At 45.9% G+C, this 20,917-nt stretch overlaps 3 protein-coding genes across 3 annotated transcripts in view; all 3 read left to right on the forward strand.

Moving 5' to 3' along the window:
• The window catches only part of LOC138786612 (uncharacterized), a 324,608-nt gene that overhangs the window by 158,675 nt on the left and 145,016 nt on the right, over positions 1-20,917 (forward strand). The gene's annotated exons all lie outside the window — the stretch shown is intronic.
• On the forward strand, positions 1,704-3,050 carry LOC138786832 (oocyte zinc finger protein XlCOF22-like; the record flags this gene model as incomplete). Its single annotated transcript, XM_069963900.1, has 1 exon — positions 1,704-3,050. A coding segment is annotated over one exon (1,008 nt), but the record flags the coding sequence as incomplete, so codon positions are not given.
• Positions 7,130-20,917, forward strand: part of LOC138787591 (zinc finger protein 850-like) — a 29,304-nt gene continuing 15,516 nt past the window's right edge. The window contains exons 1-3 of the mRNA XM_069964937.1: positions 7,130-7,454; positions 11,084-12,220; positions 13,525-13,812. Of these exons, the coding sequence (XP_069821038.1) occupies positions 7,130-7,454; positions 11,084-12,220; positions 13,525-13,812 (1,750 nt within the window). The remainder of the gene's footprint in view (positions 7,455-11,083; positions 12,221-13,524; positions 13,813-20,917) is intronic.

The following is a 20,917-nucleotide window of genomic DNA, read 5'->3' on the forward strand; positions in this document are numbered from 1 at the left end:
GGGGAAGAATCTGCAGTGTATGAATGCTACAGACATAAGGGCAAAAGAAGAAGAGACGGATGACAGCAGTGATGAGCAGTATAAGGAGGACATCACTACAGGTAACCGCCCAGGTGAGTAGTGACCACTAAATGCAGAGAACAGTCACACCTTCTCCTCAGTCACCGGCTGTAACTATTCTGTGTGGAATATTATAAGCTCTGTGTCCTGTCAGTTTTCCAGCTATATAATCATTCAGCCTAAATTCTAATATACAGCACAGTCCCAGCGGACAATATATCACTATCAGTCCCATGCTGCTGCATCTATAGTGGCAGAACAAGAATCCTCTTTCATCTTCTATAACAACCCAGATCTAATTGGGGCCAGAACTTTCCAGGTGTTCGGGCATATAACAGCAATAACCTCCAGTCCAGCTTCCTGATACCATCTGCAGGGAACAGACATGAAGGGAAGATGGATCAACCTGTCCCAACTGGATTTAAAATTTTCGAATCTATGTTGAAAGCATCTGCCCAACCTCCCCCCCTTCCCCCTAAGCAGCCAGGTATGCCCCCTGTTTGCCCCCCTGTGTATATATATATATATATATATATATATATATATATATATATTGTAGACGTGTCACTGGAGATGTGTTCGAGGGGGTGTACATCTCACCCAGGCTGATGCATAGTGTGAGATGGTGAGTCCAGGAGGGATCTCTTGCTCAGCAGTGTTATGCTGCTGAGTTATTATTTATTTTTACCGGGCCTGGATTTACATGGAATGGCAGGTAGGTTTTGGTAGTGGGACTTGCCATTCCCTCCCCACGATCAAGTTTGGGTCTTGTGATCAGGTGTGATTTGATGAGCCTGGAAAAGGTAAAAGCTCTGCAGAGCTGCAGGTGGTCGCTCTCAGCCAGTGTGTTTGGTGGAAGCTGCGAATGCAGCCACGGCTGGAGCAAATATACACCCTGCGGTATCCAGGCGAAAGACGCTGTGTTATAGTGTCAGATAGGTGAGAAGACCTGTTAGTAAGCGCCCAGACGGGCAAGACCTTTTTGTTTGTTTTATTCTTAAAGCACGGTGCTGCTGGGTTTTGTTTGGTGGACGGTTTATGCTGCAAATAAACGCCAAGCTGTTATTTTACAAGTCCAAGTCTGCTGTGAACTGTGTCCAAACACACCATCCCCCGGGAAGATCCCTACAATATATATATATACACACACATTCATACACACACTGTCCCCTTGAAGCAGTGTTAGATACCTACCTTTTACATCTCAGCGCTGTCTTGGGCCTCACACACAGAGCGCCTGCCAGATGAGAGCACTGCTGTTGGAATAGGCACCGAGTATAGCAAGTAGCCGGGGGGGTGGGTCAGTGTGTTCTGTGTTGGGGAGAAACCTCCTCTACACTGACAGAATAGGCCCTGGACTGGGGAGTCGCTGTGACGTCTCTTGTTCGAGGAGGGTCATCCAGAGAGCTGTGTGGAAGATTCTGAACACTTACCAAGGTCGTATGTAGCCAGAGAACGGCCGGGTTGGGGACGTCACTGCATTTGATCATTCTTATTATGTTACATAAAAAAGAGTAACTTTCCATGTCTGCAATATGTTTAAGCTTCTATTACTGGGAAATAAGAGAGATGGTATTTTCTCCTTTGCAGATGATTCTACCAGGAGCTCAGGGGGACATCAGATCTCCTCAGAGGATCATATCACACAAGATACGTATGAGGAGCCGTCCACTATCCCAGATACACCCTCAGCCCCTCACAGCAAAGATCTTTCATCTCATCCTGTTATACAAGTCCTATCTTCTGCTCCATCACAGCAAGCTGACATTTACAGAGAAGACGATAAACATCAAAGAGCAAATACAGGAAAGCCTCAGGTTTCATGTTCACAATGTGAAAAATGTTTTACCCATAAAAAATATCTTACAGAGGCGGAGAAGGCATTTTCATGTTCGGAATGTGGAAAATGTTTTACTTATAAATCAGGTCTTGTTACCCATCAGAGAACTCACACGGGGGAGAAGCCATTTTCATGTTCGGAATGTGGGAAATGTTTTACTTGGAAATCAGTTCTTGTTAGGCACAAGAGAAATCACACAGGGGAGAAGCCATTTTCATGTTCAGAATGTGGGAAATGTTTTACTGAGAAATCATGTCTTGTTAAGCATCAGAGTACTCACACGGGGGAGAAACCATTTTCATGTTCAGAATGTGGGAAATGTTTTAAAAGGAAATCAAAACTTGTTGAACATCAAAGAATTCACACAGGAGAGAAGCCATTTTCATGTTCAGAATGTGGGAAATGTTTTAATGAGAGATCAAAGCTTGTTACCCATCAAAGAATTCACACAGGGGAGAAGCCATTTTCATGTGCAGAATGTGGAAAATGTTTTACTCGGAAATCGGGTCTTGTTACACATCAAAGAATTCACACAGGGGAGAAGCCATTTTCGTGCCCAACATGTAAAAGATGTTTTGCTCAGAGATCAGTTTTTGATAGACATAAAAAATCTCACAAAGGTGAGAAGCCATTTTCATGTTCAGAATGTGGGAAGTGTTTTACTGAGAAATCATGTCTTGTGAAGCATCAGAGAAGTCACACTGGGGAGAAGCTATTTTCATGTTCGGAATGTGGGAAGTGTTTTATTCAGAAATCCGATCTTGTTATGCATCAGAGAACTCACACAGGGGAAAAGCTGTTTTTATTTTGAGACTGTTACAGGTGTTTTGCTCAGAAATCAACTCTTCTTTACCATAAAAAAAACTCACTCAGGGAAGAAGCCAATTTCATGTTCAGATTGTGGAAAATATTTTAATTCAAAACCACATCTTGTGATCCATCAAAGAACTCACAAAAGGGAGAAGCCATTTTCCTCTTCACAATGAGGTTAATGAATATAAAGAATTCTAAAGGATGATGAAGGAAAATCTGCATTTTATAGTGAAAAATAGAGATGAGTGAATTTACAGTAGGGATGAAGGGAATGGCTTCTTTCCTATCTGCATTCTGCTCATCAGACTGCCTGCTTTGAAGTCTGCTTGAAAAGATGGATCCAGTTCTGGGAACCTCCTCCCAGTTTCATAGGACTGGATCCATCTTCTCCCAGCACTCTGGGAGGAGCGGCACGGAGCAGACATAAAAGATTGCAGCCTGATGAGCAGATGTCAGATAAGAACAATGTGATTCCCTTCATTTCTTCTGTAAATTCGCTCATGTCTAGTAGAATAGTTCTGTGTATAGTATTAGTAACTGTACTCACTGCACTTACTGACAGCAGCTCCCTGTGTACCCCATAGAGCTATAATCAGCCTCCCCTCTGCCCTTGGTGAAACTAACTGTTCCTTCCATCCTTATTATTATCTATTCAGTCTCCTTCCCCCAGTTCTGAGCTGATGCTTTCTAGTGAAGACACAAAAATCTGTGTGAACTTTTTTCTCAGTCTCCCCTCCTCCCCCTCCCTTCTGAGACGGCTGATGTAAACAAGTCCCTATCTGCAACTTCTGCATTACAAAGAAGCTACAGAGTTGCAGATATAGGCTATGTTCTCACCTAGAAAAAATAACAGAAAAGGTGTCTTTTTAAAAAAAAAAAAATTTTGCGGCCGTTTTTTACAAGCAACAGAGGTTATTTTTTAGTGGTTCACACACAGTTTTTCTTTTTTTTACCATCTTTACTATTAAATTTAATGGATTGTTCAATTAAAGACACATCCAATGAGCGATCAGTCCACCTGAACTGGAATAATGGACTAATAGCCGTCTTTGCACTGATTGGCGGCCAAACTGAGTAATGACAGATGTGATTTTGAAAAAAAATCTGGACAGAAAAAATGTGGGAACATAGCCAAAGCCTGCCAGGGACTTGTTTACATCAGCCGTCTCAGAAGGGAGGGGGGAGGAGACAAAGAGAAAAGCTCACGCAGATTTTTTTGTTCAGCAGAAAGCAGCAGCTCAGAACTGGGGGAAGGAGACTGAATAGATAATAACAAGTATAGAAGGAATTGTTAGTCTCACCATGGGCAGCAACATCAAAAGTTATGTATCAGCGGAATACTCCTTTATGTATAAATTACTATAAATATTTCTTTCCTCTTACTTTTATCCCCTACAGTCATGTGATTCTTTATCTTGTGCCAGAATTTCTGTTGAACAATTGGGGGAAAACACTCCAAAAATCACCAATATTGTATATAGAAATGATGTTTTGTCTATGGGGAAAAAAAGGAAAAATGCAGCGTAGTCTGTCTATATCTGCATGTGGTGCGATGCTAAAAATAATAATAAAAAAAAGACTTTGGGAGCGGTAACGTCTTCTGTGTGAACTAGTCTTTAGAAATGGTAAATTACACTTGGTGAGAGGTGAAGATTTCGTCGCTCCTCAATGTAACACGTCCAAAGAGACCTCTGCCCGGCTCGCTGCCATCCTCCCGGGGTGATCTCCCACTTCCCCGAGCTCCGAAATACCAAACAATGGAGAGCGAAGGTGACATCAGATGAAACTGTAAGTAAGTATCATTATAGAAGGAAGCGCGGAGATTACACTCAGGGGAGTTCTGGAACACATATACAGCTCAGCTACATGTACATTACATATATACAGCTCAGCTACATGTACATTACATATATACAGCTCAGCTACATGTACATTACACACATACAGCTCAGCTACATGTACATTACACATATACAGCTCAGCTACATGTACATTACACATATACAGCTCAGCTACATGTACATTACACACATACAGCTCTGCTACATGTACATTACACATATATACAGCTCAGCTACATGTACATTACACATATACAGCTCAGCTACATGTACATTACACACATACAGCTCAGCTACATGTACATTACACACATACAGCTCAGCTACATGTACATTACACACATACAGCTCAGCTACATGTACATTACACACATATACAGCTCAGCTACATGTACATTACACACATACAGCTCAGCTACATGTACATTACACACAGGGCTCTGCTGCAGGCATATATAACACACACAGCTCTGCTCCACACACATCACACACACACAGCTCTGCTGCATACACATCACTTCAGCTCATCCAGCACAGCAGAGTCCTGCATACACTGAGCAGCAGCCCCTGATCATGTGACTCCTCCTCCTCCATGTGACTGATCACATGACTGTGACATCATGGCAGGTCCTGGAAGCACACGGCTCCTGTACAGCTCTGCAGGCGGCTTCCTGACTTGTTATGGGCTGCTGCTGGACTGCCCCGCCCCTTGCCTCCTAAGCACCAATCACTGGAGAGGAGGAGGGGCCAGACACAAGGTACATGTGGAAATCCTTCCTGCCCCTCCCCCTCCTCCTGCTAGTGTGCTCTGCTGCTGCTGCTGCCTCCTGGGATCTGCCCACTGGCTGCCAGACAGGTAGGAGATTTACAGTGTTCAGGGGAGAGGGGGCATCCAGCTGTGCTAAGGGGGAGGGGGGCAGTATGGAGGGATCACATTGGATAATCACTTTAAGCGCTCCCAGAGTTACAGTTAAAGGGGTTATCAAGCGCTACAAAAACATGGCCACTTTTCCCCCTACTCTTGTCTCCAGTTCAGGTGTGGTTTGCAATTAAGCTCTATTTACTTCAATGGAACTGAGTTTCAAAACCCCACCCAAACTGGAGACAACAGCAGGGGGAAAGTGGCCATGTTTTTGTAGCGCTGGATAACCCCTTTATATTTTTTTCCTCTATGACGCATCACAGGAGCTCAAACATCTTAGGGTAGGTTCACACTGCGTTTTCAGCATCCGTTTAACGGATCCGGATTTTTAACGGTCAAAAAAGTAGTGTCAACAGTACTTTATTGTGCGTAAAAAAAACATCCGTTTTGATCTGTTTTTTTTTATAATGGAAGTCAATGGAAAACGGATCAAAAACGGATGCACACAAATGCATCCGTTTTTTGCAAAAAACTGATCCGTTAAACGGATGCTATAAACGCAGTGTGAACCTAGCCTTACACATTGATAACTTGTCTCTTCCTATCGCTGTGCCGGGATTGTTGTACTTTTTCTTCCCATTCTTTATTATACATTGTATCCTCTACTTTCTATTCATCTCTCCAGGATCCTCTGCTGATATCTTCTATATAAGAGACCGACCCATCAACCATGGAGAGAGACAGAGACAAGATGGCCGAGAGGATAATAACCCTCACCCTACACATACTCTTCCTGCTTACTGGGGAGGTGAGGGATTCTGGGAGTGATGTCATCATGACATCATTCTTATCTATGGAATAACAGATGGATAGGACTGGGGAGGTGAGGGATTCTGGGAGTGATGTCATCATGACATCATTCTTATCTATGGAATAACAGATGGATAGGACTGGGGAGGTGAGGGATTCTGGGAGTGATGTCATCATGACATCATTCTTATCTATGGAATAACAGATGGATAGGACTGGAGAGGTGAGGGATTCTGGGAATGGATGGAGTGATAGTAATGTGTCTCTCCATACACAGGATTACACAGTAGTGAAGAAGTCCTCTAGTGGGCGCTGTGGGGCCCCTGGGTGTGAAGGATGGGGAAGAACCCTGAGCCCAATCCCGGGGCCCCTGATACATGAGGAAATGGAGGAAGAGAAGATCCTAGAAGTCACCAACAAGATGGTGGAGCTGCTGAGTGGAGAGGTGAGACTGTGGCTGCTGGGAATGCTGGGACATTATACAGTAACACCACTGGAGGGGTGGGGGGGATGACTGTGTGATCATTGTGTGTGTCAGGTTCCTATAAGGTGTCAGGACGTGGCGGTCTATTTCTCCATGGAGGAGTGGGAGTATGTAGAAGGACACAAGGATCAGTACAAGGATGTGATGCTGGAGGATCAGCAGCCCCTCCCATCAGCAGGTAATAGACAGGACTATATACACACCTCCTCTCTGTATTATCTGGATGGAAAGAATGAATTCAGTCTCTGTATGTGTTCCCTCCAGTCAGATCCAGTAAGAGAACAGCACCAGAGAGATGTCCCCGTCCTCTTCTCCCACAGGATCAGGATCAGGTAGATGGAGATGTTCCCTATGATCTGTACATCCCACCTGACTTCTCCTCCTGTCTGATGACTTTTACAATATTTCTCTCACATCTTATGACTCAGGGGGAAGATCTAATTGAGATCAATACTACAGATATGACCGTAAAAGCAGAAGAGGAGACAGATGTGAGCAGTGATGAGCAGTATAAGGAAGAAGTTACTAGAGTGAATAATCTAAACTGTTGTAATGATACCGACATAAAGGTAAAAGAAGAGGAAGAAGAGACAGATGTGAGCGGTGATGAGCAGTATAAGGAGAACATTCCTATGGGGAAGAATCTGAACTGTATCAATGCTATAAACATGAGGGAAAAAGAAGAGACAGATGACAGCAGTGATGAGCAGTATAAGGAGGACATCACTACAGGTAACAGCCCAGGTGAGTAGTGACCAGTAAATGCAGAGAACAGTCACACATTCTCCTCAGTCACCGGCTGTAACTATTCTGTGTGGAATATTAGAAGCTCTGCGTCCTGTCAGTTTTGGCTTAGGGGAGGGATTCATTGGGAGGGTCAAGTTATTGTATACAAATGCAAAAGCCGTGGTGAGCGTCACTGGAACTCATTCTAGGATGTTTAACTTGTCCCGTGGAACTAGTCAGGGTTGTCCTCTCTCCCCTCTGCTCTTTGCTGTATTGAGAAACACACGTTCCAATGGGTATATAACAGTAATTGTATAATATGGGTCTATTTTTTTATCCATTTCTCTTTTAACCCAATTTAAAAAAATACAGTCAAAGCCTTATATAAGGCTTGTGCTAAAAATCGTTCATTTTATTTTCAGATAAAGAACTTTAAAAACTTTTAAAAAAATGATATATATATATATACTATTTTTTAGGGTGCTTCACACCTACAGGATCCGCAGTGGATTTTCATGCTGCGAGTTTGCAGCGAAATCAGCTGCGGATCCTGTACTGTGAAGCTCAATGGGTCCCCTACACGCAGCGGATTGGCTGCCTGCATGGGACCCGGCCCCTTTAACCCCTGCGCCGCCGCCCGCAGCTTACAGCCCCGGGCCCCCTTAAACCCCGCTCCGCCAGCAGGCCCGATTGCAGTCCCGGCCCCGAGCATACATCACCTGCTCGGGCCGTGGCTGTGTGATGCTCCCGGCTCCCCTGCACGGCTGCGATCGTGTGTGCGAGGGGGGGCGGGGCGGCGATCGGGCGTGCGGTGCGGGGGTTTAAGGGGGTCGGGGCTGTAAGCTGCCAGCGGCGGCGCAGGGGTTAAAGGGGCCGGGTCCCATGCAGGCAGCCAATCCGCTGCGTGTAGGGGACCCATTGAGCTTTACAGTACAGGATCCGCAGCTGATTTCGCTGCAAACTCGCAGCATGAAAATCCGCTGCGGATCCTGTAGGTGTGAACGCATCCTTATAAAGTTTTTTTCATCTGAAAATAAATGAACGATTTTTAGCACAAGACCTTTTTTTCTTTGTGTCTTCTTCGCCCTATGTATTGAGCCTTTGGCAATACTGGTTAGATCCTGTCCAGAGTTGGAGGGGTTTGGGGCGAGGGGGGGGGAGGGGTGAGAATCTCTTTATATGCAGATCCGCTGGTAGCAATTCCCAGAGTAATTGATATAATCCAGGAGTTGGGCTCAAATCGGTACTGTTGCCTCTAGAAGTAAATGAGGGGTTATCCTTCCCGCCCTTACGTGTGGTGGAAGAAGGGGGTAGCTTCTCATACTTGGGTATTCATGTCTGCAGAAATATTGCTGACTATAATATGTTGAATGTTAAAGAAACGATACTTACCTTAGAAAGAAAGGCCGGAATATGTTTTTGGAGCGGCTCCAGTGTGGTTGGAGAATAAATACTTTAAATGGATTGGAGCTTTGTTTAACTCTTTAATTTGGGGCAGGAAGAGAGTAAGGATGAAACTTGGGGGATTGTTTGTCCCAACGGCTAAAGGAGGGTTGAGGGTTCCCGATGTTGTTCCCCTACTGGCAGGGGATGGTGATATCTTTTATATATTGGAGGGGGGTTGGCTAGAAGAAGATGAAGGGAGGAAGTTGGTGATGGCCAAGGCTATGGTTAAAGGGGTTATCCAGTGCTACAAAAACATGGCCGCTTTTCCCCCTCTCGTCTTTAGTTCAGGAGCAGTTTGCAATTAAGCTCCATTTACTTCAATGGAACTGAGATTGAAAACCCACCCAATCTGGAGACAAGAGAGGGGGAAAAGTGGCCATGTTTTTGTAGCGCTGGATAATCCCTTTAAGTCCTGGAATGAATTGAAGTGTTAATCAAAAATACTGTAGAAGGGGTTATGGGCTTTGCACCGTTATAGAATAATAATAACTTGTTGAAAGTAATGAAACTGGGATAACTGGTGTAAGAGACATATGGGCGGGTAATACATTGAAAAGTTGGGAACAAGAATCTGAACTAGCAGGGAGCGCTTGGAGTGAGTATGGGCACTTGGGACATGCGATTCAAACTACTCTGAGGTAAAGAAAAATCTAGATTTGGGCACTGAAAATGTATTCATTGAACAAAAATTTTTTGGACGATTCTCGATTTTTCTTTTTTTCTTTTTTTTTTTTTTTCTTTTGCTAAATAAACAACATTTATTGCTTCCCAGTGTAGCAGGGCTCCCTCTCTGCCCCCATGTAGTAGACAAGCCCCTTCTGTGCCTCATATAAGTAGGTTTGCCAAATATGCGCCACTCTGTGCCCCCATATAGTATAGGAGATCTTATTTGTGCCTCCATCTAGGTAGGGGGTAGTAGTGGAGGTATAGTGGATAAGGGTGTAGTAGTACAGGTATAGATGAGAGGTGTAGTAGTGGAGGTATAGTGGATAAGGGTGTAGTAGTACAGGTATAGATGAGAGGTGTAGTAGTGGAGGTATAGTGGATAAGGGTGTAGTAGTACAGGTATAGATGAGGGGTGTAGTAGTGGAGGTATAGATAAGGGGTGTAGTAGTGGAGGTATAGATGAGAGGTGTAGTAGTAGTACAGGTACAGATGAGGGGTGTAGTAGTACAGGTACAGATGAGGGGTGTAGTAGTACAGGTACAGATGAGGGGTGTAGTAGTACAGGTATAGATGAGGGGTGTAGTAGTAGTAGTACAGATGAGGGGTGTAGTAGTACAGGTACAGATGAGGGGTGTAGTAGTAGTACAGGTACAGATGAGGGGTGTAGTAGTAGTACAGATGAGGGGTTTAGTAGTACAGGTAAAGATGAGGGTTTTAGTAGTACAGGTACAGATGAGGGGTGTAGTAGTAGTACAGGTATAGATGAGGGGTGTAGTAGTAGTACAGGTATAGATGAGGGGTGTAGTAGTAGTACAGGTATAGATGAGGGGTGTAGTAGTAGTACAGGTATAGATGAGGGGTGTAGTAGTACAGGTACAGATGAGGGGTGTAGTAGTACAGATGAGGGGTGTAGTAGTAGTACAGGTATAGATGAGCGGTGTAGTAGTACAGGTACAGATGAGGGGTGTAGTAGTACAGGTATAGATGAGGGGAGACTGCGGCAGACTGGGGGTGACTGGGGCAGCTGGGAGTGACTGAGGGGGACTGGGGCACTCTGCCCCCAGAGCCGCACACAAGACTGCCCGCCTACTGCAGCCACACACCCGTCGCACACTGCACCGCCCACAATGTTTTTTTTTTTTTTTAATCGAACTAACAATTTTTCACAAAAAATCTAATTGATTCTAAAGTTCTGGGCGAACTAATCAAATTATTATAATTAATCTCCCAGTCCTAATTGGACAATTATACTCTGTGAATCTCTGGTTGCCCCCGTTCTGTATGGGTTTAACGGTTTGTTATTACTTGTATTTAAAAATCTGAGTTATGTCTTATATAAAATTAATAAAGAAGAAATAATTGATAGGATGTCATCTCCCCGGCCTCCAGCTTCTAGATTCTTCTCCCTGACACTTCCTGTGGATGGGAACAGATCTGATCATTCTTATTATGTTACAATATGTCTGCAATATGTTTAAGCTTCTATTACTGGGAAATAAGAGAAATGGTGTTTTTCTCCTTTGCAGATGATTCTACCAGGAGCTCAGGGGGACATCAGATCTCCTCAGAGGATCATATCACACAAGATACATATGAGGAGCCGTCCACTATCCCAGATACACCCTCAGCCCCTCACAGCAAAGATCTCTCATCTCATCCTGTTATACAAGTCCCATCTTCTGCTCCATCACAGCAAGCTGACATTTACAGAGAAGACGATGAACATCAAAGAGAAAATACAGGAAAGAATCAGTTTTCATATTTACAACATGAACAATGCTTTACTCACAAAAAATATCTTACATGGGTCAAGACACCATCATGTTCAGAATGTGGTAAATGTGTTATTCGGAAATCAGGTCTTGTTACCCATCAAAGACTTCACCCAGAGGAGAAGCCTTTTTCGTGTCCAAAATGTGGAAGATGTTTTGATCAGAAATCAGTTTTTGATAGATATCAAATATCTCACAAAAGCGAGAAGCCATTTTCATGTTCAGAATGTAGGAACTGTTTTAATAATAGATCAAAGCTTGTTACCCATCAAAGAATTCACACTGGGGAGATGCTATTTTCATGTTCCAAATGTGTGAAATGTTTTACTCATAAATCACATCTTGTTAAGCATCAGAGAATTCACACAGGGGAAAAGCCATTTTCATGTACAGAATGTGGAAAATGTTTTTCTGACAAATCATATCTCTATACGCATAAGAGAACTCACACAGGGGAGAAGCCTTTTTCATGTTCAGAATGTGGGAAATGTTGTATTACTAAATCAGATCTTGTTAAGCATCAGAGAACTCACACAGGAGAGAAGCCATTTTCATGTTCAGAATGTGGGAAATGTTTTATTAATAAATCAGATCTTGTTAGGCATCAGAAAACTCACACTGGGGAGAAGCCATTTTCATGTTCTGAATGTGGAAAATGTTTCATTCAAAAATCAGATCTTGTTGTGCATCAGAGAACTCACACAGGGGTGAAGCCATTTTTATGTTTGGAATGTGGAAAATGTTTTGCTCAGAAATCAAGTCTTCTTTACCATAAAAACACCCACACAGGGGAGAAGCCATTTTTATGTTCAGATTGTGGAAAATGTTTTAATTCGAGACCATATCTTGTGGTCCATCAAAGAACTCACAACAGGAAGAAGCCATTTTCCTCTTCACAATGAGATTAATGAATATAAAGAATTCTAACTGATGATGAAGAAAAATCTGCATTAAAAATAGAGATGAGTGAGTTTACAGTAGGAAGGAAGGGAATGGCTTCTTTCCTATCTGCATTCTGGTCATCAGACTGCCGGCTTTGAAGTCTGCTTGAAAAGTTGGATTCTGGGAAATTCCTCCCAGTTTCATAGGACTGGATCCATCTTTTCCCAGCACTCGGGCAGGAGCGGCACGGAGCGGAGCAGACATAAAAGATTGCAGCCTGATGAGCAGACGTCAGATAGGAACAAAGTTATTCCCTTCATTCCTACTGTATTACTTCTGCATTACAAAGAAGCTACAGAGTTGCAGATAAAGGCTATGTTCACACCAAGTAAAAATTAGATAAAAGGTGTATGTTTATTTTTTATTTGCTGACGTCTTTAGCAAACAGCGGACGTTATTTTAAGTGTTCGTTATTTTAAGTGTTCACACACAGTTTTTCTTTTTTCACCATCCTTACTCTTAAATTCAATTGTATTTTTAATTAAAGACACATCCAATGAGCGATCAGTCCACCTGAACTGGAATAATTTACTAATAGCCGTCATTGCACTGACAGGCGGCCAAACTGCGAAATAACAGATGTGATTTATAAAAAGTATGGAAGGAATTGTTAGTCTCACCATGGGCAGCATCATATGAAAAGTTATGTATGAGCGGAATACCCCTTTATGTATAAATTACTATAAATATTTCTTTCCTCTTGTGTTTTATCCCCTACAGTCATGTGATTCTTTATCTTGTGGCAAAATTTCTGTTGAAGAATTAGGGGAAAACATTCCAAAAATCACCAATATGTATATAGAAATGGTGTTTTATCCCCTCTGTATTAGTCTATGAAGAAAAATGTAGAAAATTCAGCGTAGTCTGTCTATATCTGCATGTGGTGCGATGTTAAAAAAAAAATAAACGTTTGGGAGCGGTAACGTCTTCTGTGTGAACTAGTCTTTAGAAATGGTAAATTACACTTGGTGAGTGGTGAGGATTTCGTCACTCCTGAATGTAACACGTCCAAAGAGACCTCTGCCCGGCTCGCTGCCATCCTCCCAGGGTGATCTCCCACTTCCCCGAGCTCCGAAATACCAAACAATGGAGAGCGAAGGTGACATCAGAGGAAACCGTCAGTAAGTATCATTATAGAAGGAAGCGCGGAGGTTACACTCAAGAGGGGAGTTCTGGAACGCTCCCCCCCCCCCACCTCCAGGTTCTCGTTCTGATCTCAGCGGACGTCCATATCAGTCTCTGCTCCCTGTAACATCTTTCAGCATCTGGAGAGAAACACTGGGACATCCGAATCAATAACTGGTTCAGTATATTCTTCACTAGGTTCTATTCATATCCCAACACGTATCAAGATATCACATCACTTTCTCAAGGACAAACAACGGCCGAAGGCCACACAGAGGGACTCCGATCTCCACCATCTCTGGAGCCGGAAGACCCCCGCAGCCTCTCACACATTACACAATGGGGAATTGTTGAGGATAAGAAGCGTGAAAGTTTTATTAACCTGATCGACGTCTGGTCCATGTACACATACAGCTCAGCTACATGTACATTACACACATACAGCTCAGCGACATGTACATTACACATATACAGCCCAGCTACATGTACATTACCCACATACAGCTCAGCTACATGTACATTACACACATACAGCTCAGCTACATGTATATTACACACATACAGCTCAGCTACATGTATATTACACACATACAGCTCAGCTACATGTACATTGCACATATACAGCTCAGCGACATGTACATTACACATATACAGCCCAGCTACATGTACATTACCCACATACAGCTCAGCTACATGTACATTACACATATACAGCCCAGCTACATGTACATTACACACATACAGCTCAGCTACATGTACATTACATATATACAGCTCAGCTACATGTACATTACACACATATACAGCTCAGCTACATGTACATTACACACATACAGCTCAGCTACATGTACATTACACACATACAGCTCAGCTACATGTATATTACACACATACAGCTCAGCTACATGTACATTACACACACATACAGCTCAGCTACATGTACATTACACATATACAGCTCAGCTACATGTACATTACACACATACAGCTCAGCTACATGTATATTACACACATACAGCTCAGCTACATGTACATTACACACACATATACAGCTCAGCTACATGTACATTACACACATACAGCTCAGCTACATGTACATTACACACATACAGCTCAGCTACATGTACATTACACATATACAGCTCAGCTACATGTACATTACACACATATACAGCTCAGCTACATGTACATTACACATATACAGCTCAGCTACATGTACATTACACACATACAGCTCAGCTACATGTACATTACACACATACAGCTCAGCTACATGTACATTACACACATACAGCTCAGCTACATGTATATTACACACATACAGCTATATACTATTTCAGCTCATCCTTGTCTGGCTAACAACATCTATGGGAGGCTGAGGTGAAACAGGACTAAAGGGATACCCTACCTACTCCGGGCAGCCATCTTCTCTCCTGATAACTCAGACAGGACTACAAGACAGTGAATAGGTAGAAGCGGTAAGCTTTCACTGCACTCTGCTAGGTTCCTTAGGGGTCGCCCCGACGGCTAGCTCTACGCACCAGGTGAGGCCTACGTTCCTGCTCTATGTCACTAGGTGCCTATAGACAGCGACAGGTGGAGGATTCATACCCATGGGTGTAGGTATCTTCTCTTAAAGCCCCTTCAGTTGAGTACCTCAGGGTCTCGGTAGGCCCCAATAAGTCTGAAGTAACCCTCGCCTCATACAAAAGTCACCCAACCTATAGTATTCAAAGACTTTCCTATTAAACAATTAATGTATTCTTCAAGTGTTATCCCCCTGCAGGAAGCTGTGTCCACAAATCTACCTTGTTCAAGGGATTGGATATTATATACAGTGGGGCCTTGGATTTGTTCCAGCACCGCGCTTGTAATCCAAATCCACTCTTAAACCAAAGCAAATGTTCCCATAAGAAATCATAGAAATGCAGACAATTGGTTCCACACCCCAAAAATAATGATTTTTTTATTCTGAATAACCGGTAAAACAGATGAAATAAACATTTAGAAACAGCAGAATCTGTGATATTATAAGTTACTGTACAGTAATGGAGAGGATGGGAAACACAAGGGCGGACAGAGACTGCAGGGAGCATGAAGGAATGAGCAGGGCAGATGTGAGCACCAGTGGCGGATTATAATGTAGGCGGTTTGGGCAGCCGCCCAGGGCCCAAGGATATGGGGGGGCCCATGCCGCCACCGCCCACATTATTGGTATGAAGGATGCTACACGGCAGCACATAACTTTCGGGGCCCAGTGGGCCCCTGAGTGATGTGCTGCGCCTGCTGTGGTGTGCATCCCCTTCAGGCCCCCCGCCCGCTGCTGCGCTTCAGCAGCAGCAGCAGTACTGATAGAGAGAGAGCGCCATTGGCTCCCTCCCTGTCAGTCAATGTTATGGCCGCACTTCCTGCGGTCACAAGAGGCCGCATTCTCCCTCTGGCGCCCGATGTCACTGCAGCGTCGGCGTGAGGGTAAGGGGAGTGCAGCCTCTTGTGACCGCTGCAGTGCGGCCACAAGATTGACTGACAGGGAGGGAGCCAATGGCGCTCTCTCTGTCAGTACTGCCGCTGCTGCTGAAGCGCAGCAGCGGGCGGGGGGCCTGAAGGGGATGCACACCACAGCAAGGGGGCTATATACTATTGGGGAGAGGGCGCAGCAAGGGGGCTATATACTTTTGGGGGGAGCACAGGGGGGCTATATACTATTGGGGAGAGCACATGGGGGCTATATACTATTGGGGAGATCACAGGGGGGGCTATATACTATTGGGGAGAGCACAGGGGGCTATATACTATTGGGGAGATAACAGGGGGGCTATATACTATTGGGGAGAGCACAGGGGGGCTATATACTATTGGTTAGAGCACAGGGGGGCTATATACTATTGGGCAGAGCACAGGGGGCTATATACTATTGGGGAGAGCACAGGGAGGCTATATACTATTGGGGAGATCACAGGGGGGGCTATATACTATTGGGGAGAGCACAGGGGGGCATATACTATTGGGGGGAGAGCACAGGGGGCCATATACTATTGGGTGAGAGCACAGGGGGTCTATATACTATTGTTAGAGAGCACAGGGGGGCAATATACTATTGAGGAGAGCACAGGGGGCTATATACTATTGGGGAGAGCGCACAGGGGGGCTATATACTACTGGGGAGAGCGCACAGGGGGGCTATATACTACTGGGGAGAGCGCACAGGGGGGCTATATACTACTGGGGAGAGCGCACAGGGGGGCTATATACTACTGGGGAGAGCGCACAGGGGGGCTATATACTACTGGGGAGAGCGCACGGGGGGCTATATACTTCTGGGGGAGCGCACGGGGGGGCTATATACTACTGGGGAGCGCACAGGGGGCTATATACTACTGGGGATAGCGCACAGGGGGGCTATATACTACTGGGTTAGCACACGGAGGGTCTATATACTACTGGGGAGAGCGCACAGGGGGGCTATATACTACTGGGGGAACACACGGGGGGTCTATATACTAATGGGGGAGAGCGCACAGGGTGACTATATACTACTGGGGGAGCAACAGGGGGGGCTATATACTACTGGGTAGAGTGCACAGGGGGGCTATAACTAATGGGGGAGCGCACAGGAGGGCTGTATATAACTGGAGGAGCACACAAGGGTCTATATACTACAGGGACACCTTAAAACTATGGATGCACAGAGGGGTGTAACCAGATAGTGGTTCGGAGGGGTGTAACTACTATATAGGGGTACAAGGGACCTAACTACTGTATGTGTTGGAGCCTAAAATATTTGTCTTGCAGATTCTGGAGAGAAGATGCACAGCCAGGAGAAGACTTCAAGGTGGCCCAGGCTGGATGGAGAGAAAAAGAAAAGGTGACAGACTCAGAGAAGACGCCCCCGGTGAGTCACTGGATGTAACTGCAATATGTTTATGGGGGGGAACGGGTTAGGGGCCCAGGTTGGGTGGACAGCCCAGGGCCCAGGGTACATTTAATCCGCAACTGGTGAGCATAGTATAGCAGCACTCCGGGGAGAGAGGGGTTACAGCTATGGAGAGATTACCTCTACAGTCCTGTCCCCTGATGCAAGCCCCAGCCTGAAGTGGATCTGCTATGATTTGGAAGGTGAGGGAGACTTCCTGGGTCAGATTACAGGGCTGTAGACCCCGCTATGCAGTCCTGGCCGCTGTGACAACTGCCTCAGGAATACCACCACCTAGCATCCCCTGGTTACCACACAGACAGCTCTGCTGCATACACACGAGGCTGAAGTTGGTTTCTTATTCGGAGGATTTTTCTTTCTCCTGGCTTAGCTATTATTCTTACAGAAAATGTATAATATTCATAACCTGCCGTAACTGAGGAGCCCTGAGGAGATTAGTGATAAACATGGCCAAAAGGAGCCCAAGGTTGGCATAAAAATGGGCATCAAAGTACAAAAAGTACAAAAACAAAGTACAAAAACTCAGCTCACCATAGGTGGTTTGTTGTGTGATGGTGGACGTTCAGGCAGGAGCAAGTGGAGTAGTAGCGGGCCGCACCCGGTGATAATAGTAAGAAGGAGGAGAAGATCCACAGCGTCCAAAAAAAGTTTTGTTGTCTTTATTATGAGGCATATAAAAAGTTACAAAAGATAAAAACGTAGGCCTACATGTTTCAGGGAAACACACCCCCTTGATCAAGGCAGTCGTGATCAAGGGGGTGTGTTTCCCTGAAACATGTAGGCCTACGTTTTTATCTTTTGTAACTTTTTATATGCCTCATAATAAAGACAACAAAACTTTTTTTGGACGCTGTGGATCTTCTCCTCCTTCTTACTATCAAAGTACAAACACAGAATTATGATTTAAAAATAAAATTGACTTTGGGCCACTGATCTCACACTGATAATATACAGAGAGGGGGGACCCCGCATCACACTGATAATATACAGAGAGGGGGGACCCCGCATCACACTGATACTACACAGAGAGGGGGGACCCCGCATCACACTGATACTACACAGAGAGGGGGGACCCCGCATCACACTGATACTACAGAGAGAGGGGAGACCCCGCATCACACTGATACTACACAGAGAGGGGGGACCCCGCATCACACTGATACTACACAGAGAGGGGGGACCCCGCATCACACTGATAATACACAGAGAGGGGGGACCCCGCATCACACTGATACTACACAGAGAGGGGGGATCCCGGATCACACTGATACTACACAGAGAGGGGGGACCCCCCATCACACTGATACTACAGAGAGAGGGGAGACCCCGCATCACACTGATACTACACAGAGAGGGGGGACCCCGCATCACACTGATACTACACAGAGAGGGGGGACCCCGCATCACACTGATACTACACAGAGAGGAGGGATCCCGGATCACATTGATACTACACAGAGAGGGGGGACCCCGCATCACACTGATACTACACAGAGAGGGACGACCCCGCATCACACTGATACTACAGAGAGAGGGGCCCCACATCACACTGATACTACACAGAGAGAGGGACCCCACATCACACTGATACTACAAAGAGAGAGGGACCCCGCATCACACTGATACTACACAGAGAGGGGGGACCCCGCATCACACTGATACTACACAGAGAGGGGGGACCCCGCATCACACTGATACTACACAGAGAGGGGGGACCCCGCATCACACTGATACTACACAGAGAGGGGGGACCCCGCATCACACTGATACTACACAGAGAAGGGGGACCCCGCATCACACTGATACTACACAGAGAGGGGGGACCACGCATCACACTGATACTACACAGAGAGGGGGGACCCTGCATCATACTGATACTACACAGAGAGGGACTCCGCATCACACTGATACTACACAGAGAGGGGGACCCCGCATCACACTGATACTACACAGAGAGGGGGGACCCCGCATCACACTGATACTACACAGAGAGGGGAAGCCCCGCATCGCACTGATACTACACAGAGAGGGACCCCGCATCACACTGATACTACACAGAGAGGGGGGACCCCGCATCACACTGATACTACACAGAGAGGGGGGACCCCGCATCACACTAATAATACACAGAGAGGGGGGACCCCGCATCACACTGATACTACACAGAGAGGGGGGACCCCGCATCACATTGATACTACACAGAGAGGGGGGACCCCGCATCACACTGATACTACACAGAGAGGGGGGACCCCGCATCACACTGATACTACACAGAGAGGGACCCCGCATCACACTGATACTACACAGAGAGGGGCCCCGCATCACACTGATACTACACAGAGAGGGGGGACCCCGCATCACACTGATACTACACAGAGAGGGGGGACCCCGCATCACACTGATACTACACAGAGAGGGGGGACCCCGCATCACACTGATACTACACAGAGAGGGACCCCGCATCACACTGACACTACACAGAGAGGGAGGACCCCGCATCACACTGATACTACACAGAGAGGGGGGACCCCGCATCACACTGATAATACACAGAGAGGGATGCCCTGCATCACACTGATACTACACAGAGAGGGGGGACCCCGCATCACACTGATAATACACAGAGAGGGGGGACCCCGCATCACACTGATACTACACAGAGAGGGACCCCGCATCACACTGACACTACACAGAGAGGGAGGACCCCGCATCACACTGATACTACACAGAGAGGGGGGACCCCGCATTACATTGATACTACACAGAGAGGGACCCCGCATCACACTGATATTACACAAAGAGGGACCCCGCGACTTCCGGTTCCAGCGCCGCCATGTGAGGCTGTGTGGAGAGGGAGCTCCGCGCCTTCACCCCGAGCAACAGCAGAGATCCCCCTCACCGCAGTCACACAAGTTGCAGCCCGTCGGGCGGAAGAACCGGAGGACGAGGGGACGTGCGGGAGGTCTGTTCCGCGGCAGGAGCGCACATTGAGGCCGGCGCACGAAGTTGTGAGGCGCTCATACAGAGATCCGGCGCCATCTTGCCTGCGGCCACGCTTCCTCCACACACAGGAGTTGTGCAGAGCGGCAGCACAGGAGACGGCCTCAGACGGAGGGCAGTGAGGTACTCGGCGGGGAGGCAGCGGCTCCCCACATTGACAACATTGCGGGTCCGAAGCCCGAGCTGCCATATCATCCCCCCCATCAGCTCACTCTCACAGGGCAGCCATGTAATGACAGAGACAGGGGACGCCATTTCCAGTTGCCTGCACCACGTCCGCCTTACTATTGCATCATAATACAGTGGCCATTGTGACTGATACCCAATTGTAATACAGCCTGCCAAACCGCTATTCACAGCGGCATATTCTACACTGGGAATAAGATATCATCTCCATACTTCAGCCAGCATATAAGAGGCCCTGCTCTGCTCTGCTTCAATTCTATATGACTCTTGGTCTCATATATATACTTTTGTGTGACGGAGACATTAGATATCATCGATGGATCCCTATCTGGTTAAAATGGGGAAAACTAAAAACAAGGGGGTGAAGTCCACAAAACTGACAACACCCTCAGTTACTCCTGTGGATGACA

Source organism: Dendropsophus ebraccatus, chromosome 3, assembly GCF_027789765.1.
Source record: "Dendropsophus ebraccatus isolate aDenEbr1 chromosome 3, aDenEbr1.pat, whole genome shotgun sequence".
NCBI classification, from domain to species: Eukaryota; Metazoa; Chordata; class Amphibia; order Anura; family Hylidae; genus Dendropsophus; species Dendropsophus ebraccatus.